Here is a 14,489-nt window from a genome sequence, read left to right as displayed (position 1 = left end):
CTTTATACCCTTCTCTTTATACCCCTGGGTACCCTAATTATTCTAAAGGATGCCCACAAACATTTGGACATATAGTGTACATTTAAACTAGCAGCTTAGTTTGAAATGTTCTTTGAGATTTGAGATTTGTGATCCTTTCAGGAAATTGAAGAATTGATGGCTCAGATTTACGGAACAGTGGCTAAGGTCGATGTGTCCTTCTCTCTGCCTGACATGACCTCTGCCCTCAAGCAGATTCAATCTCAATACGACAGCATTGCAGCACAGAACTTGCAGGTAGCCAAGAATTTTGATCACTAAAGGAGCTATAAGATGTAAACCTGAATTCTCCTTGCTCTTTGTTTTTTTTTTTGTAGTATATAGCTATGTAACAGTTTGTGTATTCGTATCGAATCATCATGGTACAGGGGTCACAGTTTGGTATGCGTAGCTTATTGGTTTGTAAGTTGATGAACATAATGAGGAACTGAAGTTCACAACAAGAGTTCCACCCAGAAACCGGTCCGCCACACTTCCACTGCGCTCCTGTTAGCAATGACATGTGCGTTAAGCAAAAGCCTATTAAGAATTCTTAACGGTGAAGCGCACGAGGAGTGCATTAAGTAGTTGTGTGAGCACCAACGGAAATCTTGCGCACGACCATGCTTGAAGCGTGTATCTGTGAGAAAGACAACTTTTGCCAGATGACTTTTCTTTTGCTGCACGCTGTGACCTTCCTGCTGCTAGGCTCAGATCAAATATGGTTTGTCTGCAGTGACTAGCTTTTATCCAGTAATACACAAAATATTCATTATTGTTTTATTTAATAATAACACATTATTTTATGAAAGAACAGTGTACTGAGTTAAAAGACCCCCCCCCCCCCCCAAACTGTGACTTGTTTACCATTACACCTCAAATGAAATGTAAGTAATAGTTTCTTTAAATAGTAAAGATGAAGAAAATTGGCAAAAAGGTCATGTTACAACCATGTAATCATGTATTTTTTGGGCTGATACTTCTGTTCACCTATGCTTATGTGTATGATTTTGTAATCATCAGGAAATGGACACTTGGTATAAAACTAAGTTTCAGGACCTCAGCTTGGCATCAACACAGCATGTTGAATCCGTCCGGGGCATCAGGGAAGAAATCAGTGCCTACAAGAAGAATGTAAGGGCAGATCAACTCTTTTTTTTTAATCATGCAGGTTCATTTTATGTAGATGTACAGTCATCAGCTTGAAATGATCTGAGTATGTGTCCATAGATTCAGAATAAGCAGCGTGAGCTGGAAGCTCTGAAGACCAGGAATGAATCTTTACAGGCCCAGATACTTGAGGCCCTAGACAGACATAGGAAGGTGGAGGAGGATTTACAGGTGAGAGGGAACAAAAGATGGGAATTACAAGAGTGCAGTCATTTACAAAATTTAACTAATGCAATGTAGTGTCTCTCTTTTTGAAATTATGCACTAGCCACAAGCCATTCTGTTATTCCAGCACTAATACACACTCACAAATTGCATGCTCCCTGCTCTCTGTGTTGAGATAAAGAAGAAGCAATTGTTTCAGAGGACAAATGGTAAACCGAAACCTGGTCAAATCTATGTCAAATCTGCGATTCTGGCACTGTGTGTTTATACAGTCTCGTCACTGTATCTTTTGTAGGCCCGCACGGAGACTCTAAAGCTGGATATGAAGATCATAAAAGAGAAGATAGCTCTTCTATTGAGGGAGTACCAGGACCTGCTGAATGCAAAAATGGCTCTGGAGATTGAGATCACCACGTACAGGTAATGTGATAAAGCTAAACAGGCACATACACTTTAATAAAAGTAGAAATTGACACTACATCAATCTGGATTAGCATAACAGAGAAAAACCAGAATAAATGAAATTAAGGTATTATGTTTCAGCATAGTGGCCCTGTGTAAGCTAAATGAGTCACTCTTCAGGAATATATGAAATACATAAAATATTGGTCAAATCTGAATATGAATGTATCCTTTTTAAATCATTTTGTAATCTCATTTAGTGTAAACAGTGTTGAATCTTAGATTATATTATCCTATAAAATCTGGCCACTAGATGGGGAAGGATCCTCTGTTTTAGAGTATTATTTAAAGTAATAGCTAGCTGTAAAAAATGTATGCTTGGGTGACTGATTTATGTTTACAATTTAACAAGGGAGAAGTTGCTTCACAGTAAATGGACTTCTTTCACTGTTTTTCAGGAAGCTGATCGAGGGTGAGGACAGCCGCCTGACGGCCATGGTGCGTAGCCTGTCTCTGATGAGCAACATGAGTGTTAGCACTGGACTGATCAGTACCTCAGGGGCCAGTGCAAACAGAGCTCTGAGTGGGGTGGCCAGTGGAACATCCATGCCTTCATTAAAGGTGGCATCCTCCGCTACTGGCCTCCAAGGGACACTGGAAGGGTTCGCCCATGAGCAGGCCGTGGAGATGACGGAAAGAAAGACTGACCTTATCAGGTAAAAGTAGCAGTTTTTGGCTCAGTATCATGAGTACAACATTACCATTAAAGCAAATACTTGGGATTAATAGGCTTTATTTAATATACATTTAATATGCAAACAAACATAACATTTATAACCCTGCACTATGAAGTCCTATTCTGCATTAAAACTGGATTGCAATACATGTAAAGAAATGTGAATTTGATTACTCAAACCGACTGGTCCACAATTTAGCTATGTGGAGAATGTTTATTTAAAGATATAACAAACGCTCCTCAGTTAAACATACTCTATATCTGTACTAACCGTTATTGATATTCATGACAAATGTTTCTCTTTTGGTTCAGAACAGTTAAAACAGAGAAAGACATTGTTCAGAGTGACACACAGGAATGCATCATCACCATGTCTGGAGCAGCAGATGACATGGGGGAATAGAGTCTGGAAAATGCATGACCTTAAACTTACATCTACCTGTCCTGCTTCTTCCTTGACTAACAGGCTTGAAACAAGGAAACTACAGCAACATGGCTGCTAAGATAATGTCATTATGTTATACTGTATGCCATTCCATCTTAAAAGGTTTAGTTAAGAATGATACTTTTTCTTAATGGTGAGTGGAAGAAATGATTAATTTTGCTAGGATTAACATGAACAAGACTCATGTCACATACAAACCCACAAGCTTTTAACATAACCCTGACTTAAAGCACAGCTGCAGTCAAAAGCACAGGCCCTAACCTCTTTGTTGGTAATATTCTGTAAAGACTAAAAATTGCTAACAGACTGTATTCAAGCTTGTAGCCTCCAGTGTTTTCTCTGAATCTGTTCAAATATATTCAAGAAATAAATCTGAATGCTAAGCAATTGGGTACCCTTGGTTTAAATGCTGTGTACTAGCACCATTGAAGGTAGCTTGACTAAACGGAGCAGTTAACCCAATATGCTATGACTTGAGTTGTTTAATTTGACACACAAGAAATGGACTGTGAATAATAAATAGAACAGTTTGTTTATTCCAATTTCATTAACATGTTTGTGATGTCAGTTCATGTATATCAACCTGCCCCTCCCATTCACATTGAAGTCATTTGCGTTTCAACCTGGACTGCTTTTTGAATGAAGATAAAATACATATGACACAGTAGCATTAACAGAGGTTGGAAATAGTTAGGTAGAAATTAATTATTACTGTTTTTGGTATACGTTTCTCACACACACACACACACACACACACACACACACACACACACACACACACACACACACGGAGAAATTTGTTGGTACCCCTCTGTTTAATGAGTTTACTTTTTAAAATAATTCTGTTGAAGCATGGTTCAAAATCAATGTCAGACTTTCATTTGTTCATTTTCATAGAATTTATATTTATTATTACTTTTGTCAGATTAGTTATTTCTGTGACCATTGTGGGTTTTTCTTTCATTAACCGAGGGGTACCAACAATTTCGTCCTTGTGTGTAAGACAAAAAGATTGTTTAGTGTGGAAAGTTCAGCTGAGAAATGTGGAATGAAATTACAAAATGACAAATAATCAAAACATTCAAGTAGCATTCACTTTTCCATTGTCATAATGAACCTACTTTAGATTAGCTTACCATGAACCATTACAGGAAAAAAGAAAGAAATATGTGGCAACAAAAACATTATGGCCACTCACAGATGAAGCGAATAACTTTAATTATCTTGTTACAGCAGCGCATGTCCAGGATAAAAGTTAGACTGTAAATCAATTCCCACAACCAAAAAGGCAGGTGTGAAATTCACAGGTGCAGTGTCAATTTGCACTATTAAAGGCATGTGTGCAAATGTATGTATATGTGATAGAATATCATAGACAATGGGAGTGCAGGTGGTTGGATGTACATTAGTGTTTGTGGTCAGGCTTAGGCACATCTCCAACCCCTCCAGCCAGGCGGTATACAGCCAGACATACTTCATGTGCCAAGTCATCTGCACTCTCCTGCATAAACATAGACTTCATGTTATTGACTTCATATTAGTTTGATATGAAAAACAGGCCATTTGTGGCACAAGAGAGAGAGACTATATGCATGTTAATGTGTACCTGCGTGTTCGCTTCAGCATACACTCTGACCACATCCTCTGTGCCTGAGGGTCTGACAAACGCTCTGGCTTTTGTGTACTTCTTTACCAAAGCATCTATGGCATCTTGCAGTCCTGCTGGTGTCACTGCTCGACGCTCTGCATCTGTTGTGTCTATCACACACCTATCTGAAACCTACAATGATAGACACACAAATTCAACTACAGTACAGTTTTTTATGTGAATTATTTGGTCAGGTACACCTAACATAAAGATACACCTTGTAGAACTACTATTGCTGACTGTAGCCTGTCTGTTGCAGTACAATATCACCCCTTAACCAGATTGATCAATGGAAAACAACAACCACAGAACTGATGTTCTGACTTCAGTGTCAGTGGATTTTAAATAGTTAAAAGATTCTCGATGTAACACAGCTTTCGTAAACATTAGGGTTGGGCGATATGGGCAAAAAACATATCTCGATATATTTTAGCTGAATGGCAATATACGATACAATATTATATACATTGTAAAAAATAATGTGAAAAAAATATATTTTTTACATTATATAAACACACAGGTCACCCTGTCATCATCCATACCATGTCCTGTAAAAAATGTGTTTACTTTTAAAGAACTATTTGTTAAATAGAACTTGAAATATGATTAACACCTCAGTGTACACTAGCGATTAATTTAATTGTGTTACAATTTTAAGTTAGTAGGTCTGTATAAAATGATAAAAAAAAAAGTAGGGAACTTCATTTTGGAAAAACTGTCTAGTCTTAGGACATTTTATATTGTATTTTGTAGCTAATTTAATGAAAATTAAATGTTTTTTATGAAATAAGTAACAAATATGTAACTGAAATAGCTCATTGTAAATCCATACAGTTAAATAAACTCACTTTTAACTGCTTTTAATTCCAGCTTTGAGAAATATGACAATACAGCAGTTAATGTTAGTGTATTCAAATATGCACATACCAAGTGACAGATAAAGTCAATGCCCAAAGCACTGCATCCTGATCTTATATCCGTCATCAAGGCCAAAGCAGAGCACAGCCAATAGAAAACAGAATAAGGCACTGTACAAGATTTAAACTTGACCAACTAAAAATCGATATAAACAATATAGCCTCACTCCATATCCCGCTCTGTTTGTATCCCAATATGTTTTAAATATCAATATATCGCCCAGTCCTACTAGACATTTTAGAATAATGTAAAGCAACATATAATACAGTAGCATAATGATAGAATGATTTTAGGATTCTTTACACACATTTACACTGGCATTTAAAGTGAAGCACACCTTGACTTTGAGCTGTCGGTTGGGCAGGTCTGTGTATATGCTGTCCCATTCCTGAACAGTCATTCCTCTGATAGCTAACACAGCTTCAATTATCAACATGTCTGAAATAGCATCACCTGTAGCCTAAAGCAGGAGAAAAAGGTAGAAGAAAGAAAGAAGGAAAAAGAAAGAAGGAAATCCTTTTAGATAATACAGTAATAATACATAATACAAAAAAAAAAAAAAAAAAAAAAAAAAAAAAATATATATATATATATATTATATAAAGAATTTGGGCCATATTTGGGCTGTACCTGGTTGATGAGGTTGATGGTGTTCTTTAGAAGCTTTGCTGCACGCTTCTTCGCTTTACTAACATTTGAGTCTTGGGTCAGCTGCTGGATTTGTTCCTCTGCTTTTTTACTGAACAGAACCTTGAGAAAATTGAGAAAGGAAGACACAGTTATATATATGCTTAGTTTAAATCCTGTTTCTCTGATCGCTACCAATGTGTTTATTTAAATAGTGAATGCTCTTATCACACCAGAGTGAAATATAGTGTTCCACAAAGGTCAGTCCTGGGTCTGTTTACTCTTTATATGTTGCTGGTGGGTAAAGTAATCTGTAAGCATGGTATTGACTTTAATTGGTTTTACTGATGATCACAGAGTACTACTGTCTCAATAAAATAACGTGTGGTCTTAAAAGGATGGATGAATCACATCTTTTTCTCAGCCAATTGTGAGTAAGAAAAAAAAATGAGGTCTTGCTGCAAGGCCCCAACATAGATAAAAAATACAAATGCTGTATAACTGCTGTACATGTAGAGGATTTCTGTCATACTCAACAACAGAATCAGAATCAGAATCAGAATCTCTTTATTTCACCAAGTATGTTACCCATACAAGGAATTTGTCTTGGTGAGAGCAACACGCATGACAAGTAACAAAGAAACACAGAACACAGTCTTAAACTAAAGGAAAATGACACTAAACAATAAATAGGGTAGGGGATAAATTAAAAAAAGTAGAAAGTACTAAAGGTAATAAAGGTAATAAAGAGCTGAAAAATATATTTACAGAAAAGAAAAGGACATCTGTACAGGTGTAAATGTAAATGTTAAATCTGGGGGGAAAGCAATATCCTTAGGAAATGTTTTTTTTTAATGCATGTATAATTTTAAAAAATTACAATATTTTAAAATATTGGTCAGCACAGACTTCCACAAACATTGTGATAAGTTCCTAGTAAAAATATTAGCGAAATACCGAAGTAGTGTGCACACTCCCAAGAGGGGATGCATTTTGAAGCGGGGGTGTCAAATTCGGCACAACACTGGCATAATGGAATCCGCACATGTGCAAATCAGTATACACGTAGGCATGTCGCCCAATTGTCTAAATCAGTCTGAGTGAAATGATTGGACAGGGTTTTTACAGTCCTGTGGCCTCATTAGAACACAACTCTTTATGTCACTTTATGAGTTCTTCAAGGAATCTTTGTAAAGAAATTGGAATTTGTAAACTGTTGTACATGAATTTGTTAACTGTTGTACATGTTCTATATTGGATCAAAAACTGTAGCATTATTAATAATATGTTTTAGATGGTTTTGATGGTTGTATAAAAACATACAGAGGCTTCTAATTTAGTAAAAGTTATTCCTGTTTGACTTACCGTTCCATGACCGTTGGCTTCAAAGTAAACTCCGATATCAAACATCTGAGCTGCATGGTGAAGGTGCTTCACTCCTGTCTTCGTGCAGTACACTGTGACCTGGAAATTATTCAAATGTAAAAGCAGTAACTGTATATTTTTTGGTATGGGAATTAATTGTCTACATAATGGATTATCAGAGAAAAAAAAATCACCTTCAAGATATCTTCCAGGTATCGAGTGGAGCTACCATTAGCATAAGCTGTTTGTACAACAGCAATCTGTAGGTTTAGCCCAGCCTATACATAAGCACAAATACACACACTTGTTTTCAAAGCCTACTCAAAAATATCAGTTGTAGAATACAGAAAACAGTAATAACAATCTGCAAATACATAAAAGTCAGGTAATACATAACAACACTATATCAACAGAATATGCAAAAAATCTGCACATTTATTCACACACTGCCCTTCCTCATCCAACCTCAGCCCTATCCACAACCACAGACTAATTATTTAGCTTTATTTTCAGAGCATATCATTATATATAGCCTCAGTGTAGTCACATTTGTCAACAGCTTCCAATCTCATGCACCAATATTGGCACCCAGCACTCTTTCTCCTTTACACTGGCCCTTGCACACAAACCTAACTGCTAAAGACCTAAGTACCTGATTATGCCTTCATGTGTCCGATGACTCTCTTCTCTCTGGTGACATGGTCTTACTAAATGTCTTCCATAAATCATTTGATCTTAGCCCTGTGCTCCAATGTTTTTGTGACTGGTGCTGCTGCTTTAATCTTTTGACTCTAGTAAAATCATTTCATGACCTGCCTTAGCACATTTAAACTCCTCAACTAAAGTGGTAGTTCCAGCTGCCCTTTCCCAAACCATTCCATACTACTAAGGCAACACAGCACTCCCAGCCACTTCCTGATGGCATTATTCATAATACCTTCTGCACCTCAGTAGTCAGAGCCTTATAAACTGTAAGTGACCACTTCATACAAGGCAGCAAACAAAGACACCACAATTTTAATTTGCCAGTCAGAAAACAAATAATTAATGCTATTAATAGCCTCCACCATTTCATTTCTTGTATCCAGAACCTGCTCTTTGTCACTCAGTGCAGCACTCTAACATCTACCTAAACTCTTAACTGGTCTCTCCAGAACAGAATATATCACTTCTACTTCCAACATTAACCTTTCTAACCTTTCTAGTTTTCCTTTAAGCTTAACACACTTCTAGATTTACTGGGTTTATCCTTCGTCCTTGCCAACCTAAGATTATTATTTAATTTCTATAGTAGCCACAGAGTTCATGAGTTGGTTGTCAACGTTGTCACTTTTATGCAACGTTGTTACATCCATTTATGCAAGTAGGAGGAGGGCACCCACTATCATACAGCATGTGGCATAGAACCAAAAGCATTAGCTAAGTCTAAAAATACCACATGGAGATCTCTTCTCTCTATCTTTGCAATTTGAATCACATCTTGTACCTCCACCAAGAAGAATAACATCCATTTGCCACTCACCAGCTTGCTTTTTGAAGACAGATGAGTGAATTAGTGAGAAGAACAGAAGGTGTGTTGTGTTTTCTACCTGTATCAGAAGCTCTTTGAGGTATGTGCTAATCAGAGTAGCAATTTTATCTCCATCCAACAGATGGAAGCTGCCAGCAGAATCATTGTAATAGTAAACAATACGGTCCGCATCACCGTCAAATGAACAGCAACGTTCACCTGCTTCCATATGCATCCCTGCAGAGAGCGAGAGGAAAAGCATATATATTCAACACATACACATTAACACAAAATATTAATATGCCAAAGCACTGTGGAATTCATAATGACTGGAATAAAGAAAGTAGAACATTCCTGAGCAAAGCTGCAAATGTGAAAATGTTTAATATAAAGACTTTAGATGGAAATTAAAACTTGTTTTTTTAGATCAATCATACAGTTAAAGAAAAATAAAAAAAAAAGATTAAAAAAAAATAGAACTGAAAGCTGACAAAAAAAAACATCTTTTTTTTTTACTCTAAAAAAGTTTACTCTACACTGTTATAAGCTGTTAATGGTCAGTAAATCTAAATAATACAGTCAGGTTTTGGCACACTTTAATACAAATAAAATAACAATGATATTCTCATATAACACAGAACATTCCCACAGACCTTGCGGAGGTTTTTGGTGTACTTTCACATAGTCAGCTCCACAGAGGTAGTTGAGTTTGCCACTGCAGCCGACATTAAAAAGCACCACCAGTAGTTCAGAATTGAGAAATGCCTCCAGTTCTCTCAGCTTTGGCGCACCAATTCCATTGGCTCCGTCCACCACCAGCCTTTTCTGATCATCAGTGTGATTCTGGGCCTGGCAGACAAATGAAGATGTATAATGTGATATTCTCTGCAATCCAACAGTTTATGTTTAAATAACCCAATAGCTATGCTTATTTGTCCCATTTTAATCATGTTCTCTCATGCTTTGTGTTTCTTACATTCCTAGTAAGTTCAATAAAAGCTTCGGAGAGTTTCTGATAGTAGCCCTGCAATGTGTCGGTACCATAGCCACCATGGGTGTTGCGAGAGCGGACCATATAATGCAGCTGCGGTGTGGTTACAAGGCCATAGTCTGAAACATGTGCACACACACACACACACACACACACACACACACACACACATATATATATATATATATATATATATGTATATGTATTACAATTATTACCACAGCACTGAAACATGGCATACATGTTCTACAGTAACTAGATTAGTTCAAGTAATCCTCAAACAGGTTAGTCTATTAAAATAGCACTTAAGTTCATATTTATGTGCTGTAACTGTAACTCAGAACAGAAAACCTACTGACTCAAAACACTCTGCTCAAACAACCATTGGCTTCCTTTATAGATGGTTTGTTTGAATTGGTTTTGTCCGTTTTGTCCATGAATGTCTACAGTAATTGACTGTATGCTACAGATGCAGGATATAGAAAATATTCAAATTTTCAATTAAAGGACTGCTATCATTGAATCTCCCTATCATCTGCATTTTATTTGCTTTATTGAAACAAAGATGTTTAAAGTAATACATAAATATTGTTAAATGTCCCCACCCACATATATTGCTGTTCTCAGGAGTGTTTTGAATGAGGTGCAATGCAGGTCCCAGTAACAGAAACAGTCTGTTAAATAGAGTTTTTTTGAAACATAAAGCTGCACAAACTTGCTACAATTGTTAGTGGCTCTAAGGAAAAATATAAAACAAAGGGAAAATATAGATATAATGGAATAAGGATATGGACCCTTTAAGTAAAATCTTGTCTCTTTTACTAATATTACAATGGGGGAAAAAAAAGAGACAACAACATTTTCCTAACTATTAACACACCTTGAGTGTGTCCTCCCAAACAAGAAACTCCATCCAAAACAGCCTGTGATAGACTCTCACTGCTTGGCCTGTGTAAAGGCAAGCACAACCAATCCGTTAACATGCTGTACTACATTAACAGTATAATGGCACAATTACAGGTGTAAAAGTATAAAAAGACTAAATAACATATCTAAATGTGTGACTGCACATGGAGCTACCTGGTATCTCTGCCTATAAAGACACTGGCTATCTCACTAATGCTAATGGCTTCCTTCTCAATAATGTCCTTTAGTGCAGGGCACAGAGCCTCCTGTTCAGCATTGGCCAGCTGTGTGGCATAGCCTTCCCAATCTGAGTTCACCATCTCCCCCATAGGGTCAATTAGCTTTACTCCATTATCCTCCTGTGGAAAAGACAAAGACAGGGCCCCAGAAAATGTTTACAGTCAATAATGTATAAAACGAACATATTTCTCTATTTGGGTGAATGTCTGCTGACCTCTGGATTGTGAGAGGCTGTGACCATGACTCCGATGGTGGATTTAGTCTGTTTGGACCTCAGCGTGGCAAGTAGACCCATACGGAACATAACATGGTCCAAATGTTTTGCCACAGTTCTGAACCCTGCCGTGCCATACTGCAACGTTAGCCCCTTTGGTTTGGGATGGAGTGAAGATTTCTGGAAGACCTCCTCAAATTGAGACATCTCTGCAAGAATCAGAGACAAAAAAAAAAGATAAACAGAAAAAAAAATAAAACAACACCCACACTTAGAGCTATGTTTCCCAGACAAGAAATACACACATGGACAAAACTGTTAGTACCCCTCGGTTAATGAAAGGAAAAAATCACAATGGTCACAGAAATAACCTGAATCTGACAAAAGTAATAATAAATAAAAAAGCTATGAAATTTAACCAATGAAAGTCAGACATTGCTTTTCAACAGAATTATTTTGAAAAATTAACTCATGAAACAGGCCTGGACAGAAATGATGGTACCCATAATATATTTTGTTGCACAACCTTATGAGGCAATCACTGCAATCAAATGATTCCTGTAATTATCAATGAGACTTCTGCACCTCTCAGCAGGTATTTTGGCCTACTCCTAATGAGCAAACTGCTCCAGTTGTCTCAGGTTTGAAAGGCGCCTTTTCCAGACTGAATGTTTCAGCTCCTTCCAAGATGCTCAATAGGATTTTGGTCTGGGCTCATAGAAGGCCACTTCAGAACAGTCCAATGTTTTCCTCTTAGTCATTCTTGGGTGTTTTTAGCTGTGTGTTCTGGGTCATTATTCGGTTTCAAGACCCATGACCTGCGGCTGAGACCAAGCTTTCTGACACTGGGCAGCACATTTCTCTCTAGAATCCCTTGATAGTCTTGAGTTTTCATTGTACCCTGCACAGATTCAAGACACCCTGTGCCAGATGCAGCAAAGCAGCCCCAGAACATAACAGAGCAGGGCTTGTCAACATGTAGTTTGGCAAATTCCAGTCTGGCTTTTTTATGATTTGTTTTCAACAATGGTGTCCTCCTTGGTCATCTCCCATGAAGTCCACTTTGGCTCAAACAACAACCTTAACCTTTTTTACCTTACTCAGATAAAGTGAGCTGATTTTTTTTTTCACCAGCTCAGCTATACCTACAGACATGATACCCATATCACAGCAAACAGCAAGACTCTATCTAACTAGCTCGACCTGTCATCAATTGTCCGTAAATAACCCAGCTGGGGAAAACAAAATAAATAAGAATAAAAATGGGCCACAGTGCCAGCATGATTATTTAGTGACAAATGTATGTATTTGTGTAAACTTGTTATATTTAGTTTTATAAAGTTAGTAAAGCAATGTTTAAGTCAATGCATGCAGTGAAGCATATGGTTTAATAATTCAATAACGGTATTGGACCAGTAAGGGCTGATCAGCAAAGTTTATGTATTGTTATCAGAACTGAAAAAATGGGATTGTGCATCCCTACTTACTACTTACTTCTTTCAAAGCCCCCCAATTCAGTAATAACCTCATAGGTAATGTTCAGGACACAGTCTCAATTTTCAGGTCTAGGCTGAAAACTCACATGTTTAATGTTTCCCTTTAGATGATTAAATGACAATAGTGAGACAAATTCATACATATTTAATTTAGTGTGATACAGAACAAGGAGGATATGGATAATAGTTGGATTGATAAGATGCGGTCCAGTAGTAAGCAATATATTTCAGCATTTTAATCAAAATGTTATATAACATTAACTAGCTAAGTCTATGTGGTGACTCTGAGGTACTGGTACAAGTGCAAATGAGTGACAGCTGGCTGGATCATTTGTCCCCACCAATCATTAGTTTATGTAAAGAAACAGATTATTCAACCCCTCATACAAGAACTCTGTTTTAAGAAGTGACGGCCTATTTCAAAAGCAAAAGAGAATAATTTATTCAGATTGCATTTGTAGTTCTAACATATTAAGGATGTTTTACCCACGTTATTCTTTTATTATACAGCATCAAATACAAGCAAAAGGACAATCTTGCAAATAAGACTTCTAGCGACTTATAGGACAGCCATAGCTAGCACTACTTTACTTACTGAGGAGTTGGCAACACTGTACGCAGCTAGCTAGCTAGCTAACGTCTTTAATCCTCGTAGCGGCGATAGCAACACAGTCAAAACGACACGCTCTCTCCATTGTAAAATATATTGGGTTTTTATGTAAAACATTGTCTGTTTGTCTGGGTTGCCAAATTACTAGCTAATATTACCACTTTTGCACTTATGAAAGCTAATGAAGAAAGAATTCCGAATATGCAAATATGAAACCAACGTAGGATAATTCGCGATAAAGAATATCTAAGTGACACAGACACTGCAGCATTTACATTAAGAACTTAAAAGTGTAGAAAGGACAAGAGATCTTGCTAGAGAACTAGCTGCACTCACTGCAATCAGGTTACATGCTATAGGAGCTAGCTAGCTACCTCTACCTAGCTAGAGTGAAGTCTAACCCTATTATACAGGACTTATATTTTATTTTTTAGTCAGTAAGCACTTTTCTCAATAATAATGTGTAAATTGTAGTTTTTGTTAGGGTACTCACTTACTCAGCTGTTGAACAGATTCAGTCTGAACACTTCCTGCTGGTGATGTGGCCGCAGCACGTAGCTAGCTAGCTCCGTGTTGTGGGGTATGTTCACGAACATCAGGCGTCAGGAGGCACTGAACAGCAAGCCTCGCTTCCGAGTGGTTCAAAACAGGCAGTTTGACCATTTTAATTACAGTTTGTATACATATACTATTCAAAAACAGGTTGTATACAAACTTTTTGGCACCCATGATGTTTTTCATTTGCTGTTAAGGTTCTTCAAACCTTGCGCTACGACTCAGCAACTATGGTTTCTTCTGAACCACTGGCTGAGGATCTGGGCTGAGCTTTCCACAGGCTTCGTCACACTAAATAATATACGTACGTTAACTAATTCTTAACCAAGAACATTGGTTAAAATTAACAAACGTTTCCCAAACCCTCCGTAATGTAAGTACATTGTGAATGTGCTCGCAGAATAACGAGTAACCCGATATACTCGTTATTCACAAAGTGCTTCTTTAGGTGGGTTTTGCCCACAGTTCAGCGC

The 14,489-nt window shown here is 37.3% G+C and overlaps 2 protein-coding genes across 6 annotated transcripts in view; one reads left to right on the top strand and one right to left on the bottom strand.

The window, feature by feature from the left end:
- ngs (notochord granular surface) overlaps positions 1–3,870 on the top strand; it is a 66,033-nt gene extending 62,163 nt beyond the window's left edge. For 2 of the 4 annotated variants that reach the window (XM_072672708.1, XM_072672709.1), the window contains exons 7-12: positions 142–276; positions 1,042–1,152; positions 1,249–1,359; positions 1,649–1,773; positions 2,214–2,471; positions 2,804–3,869. In XM_072672708.1, the coding sequence (XP_072528809.1) occupies positions 142–276; positions 1,042–1,152; positions 1,249–1,359; positions 1,649–1,773; positions 2,214–2,471; positions 2,804–2,894 (831 nt within the window). In that variant the 3' untranslated portion in view covers positions 2,895–3,869. Of the gene's footprint in view, positions 1–141; positions 277–1,041; positions 1,153–1,248; positions 1,360–1,648; positions 1,774–2,213; positions 2,472–2,803 lie in introns of all 4 variants that reach the window. The other 2 variants (XM_072672710.1, XM_072672711.1) reach the window with 2 other exon arrangements.
- On the bottom strand, positions 3,450–14,237 carry pgm3 (phosphoglucomutase 3). Of its 2 annotated transcripts, none has more exons than XM_072672712.1 (13): positions 13,955–14,237; positions 11,356–11,564; positions 11,076–11,260; positions 10,876–10,943; positions 9,981–10,114; positions 9,658–9,853; positions 9,084–9,241; positions 7,689–7,772; positions 7,495–7,593; positions 6,133–6,252; positions 5,840–5,962; positions 4,543–4,716; positions 3,450–4,437 (listed from the first exon to the last, which is right to left on the bottom strand). In XM_072672712.1, exons 2-13 carry the CDS (start codon positions 11,560–11,562, stop codon positions 4,342–4,344), a joined length of 1,644 nt encoding a protein of 547 aa, XP_072528813.1. In that variant the 5' UTR covers positions 11,563–11,564; positions 13,955–14,237; the 3' UTR covers positions 3,450–4,341. The 2 variants fall into 2 exon arrangements, with proteins under 2 accessions (XP_072528813.1, XP_072528814.1); XM_072672713.1 differs by having other exon boundaries at positions 13,959–14,237.
- Between the last annotated feature and the right edge of the window lie 252 nt (positions 14,238–14,489).

This window comes from Salminus brasiliensis, chromosome 2 (genome assembly GCF_030463535.1).
Source record: "Salminus brasiliensis chromosome 2, fSalBra1.hap2, whole genome shotgun sequence".
In the NCBI taxonomy this organism is placed as follows: domain Eukaryota; kingdom Metazoa; phylum Chordata; class Actinopteri; order Characiformes; family Bryconidae; genus Salminus; species Salminus brasiliensis.
The sequence above is the reverse complement of the archived record's forward strand: the minus strand, read 5'-3'. Positions and strand labels throughout refer to the sequence as shown.

Coding starts and splice junctions, on each gene's coding strand:
- pgm3 (XM_072672712.1), bottom strand. CDS start 11,562: ATGTCTCAATTTGAGGAGGTCTTCCAGAAATCTTCACTCCATCCCAAA. Junction 9,242..9,657: donor ACACCAAAAACCTCCGCAAG/GTCTGTGGGAAT, acceptor CGCTCTCTGCAG/GGATGCATATGGAAGCAGGT. Junction 6,253..7,494: donor AAGCCAACGGTCATGGAACG/GTAAGTCAAACA, acceptor AATTTTCTCAAG/GTTCTGTTCAGTAAAAAAGC.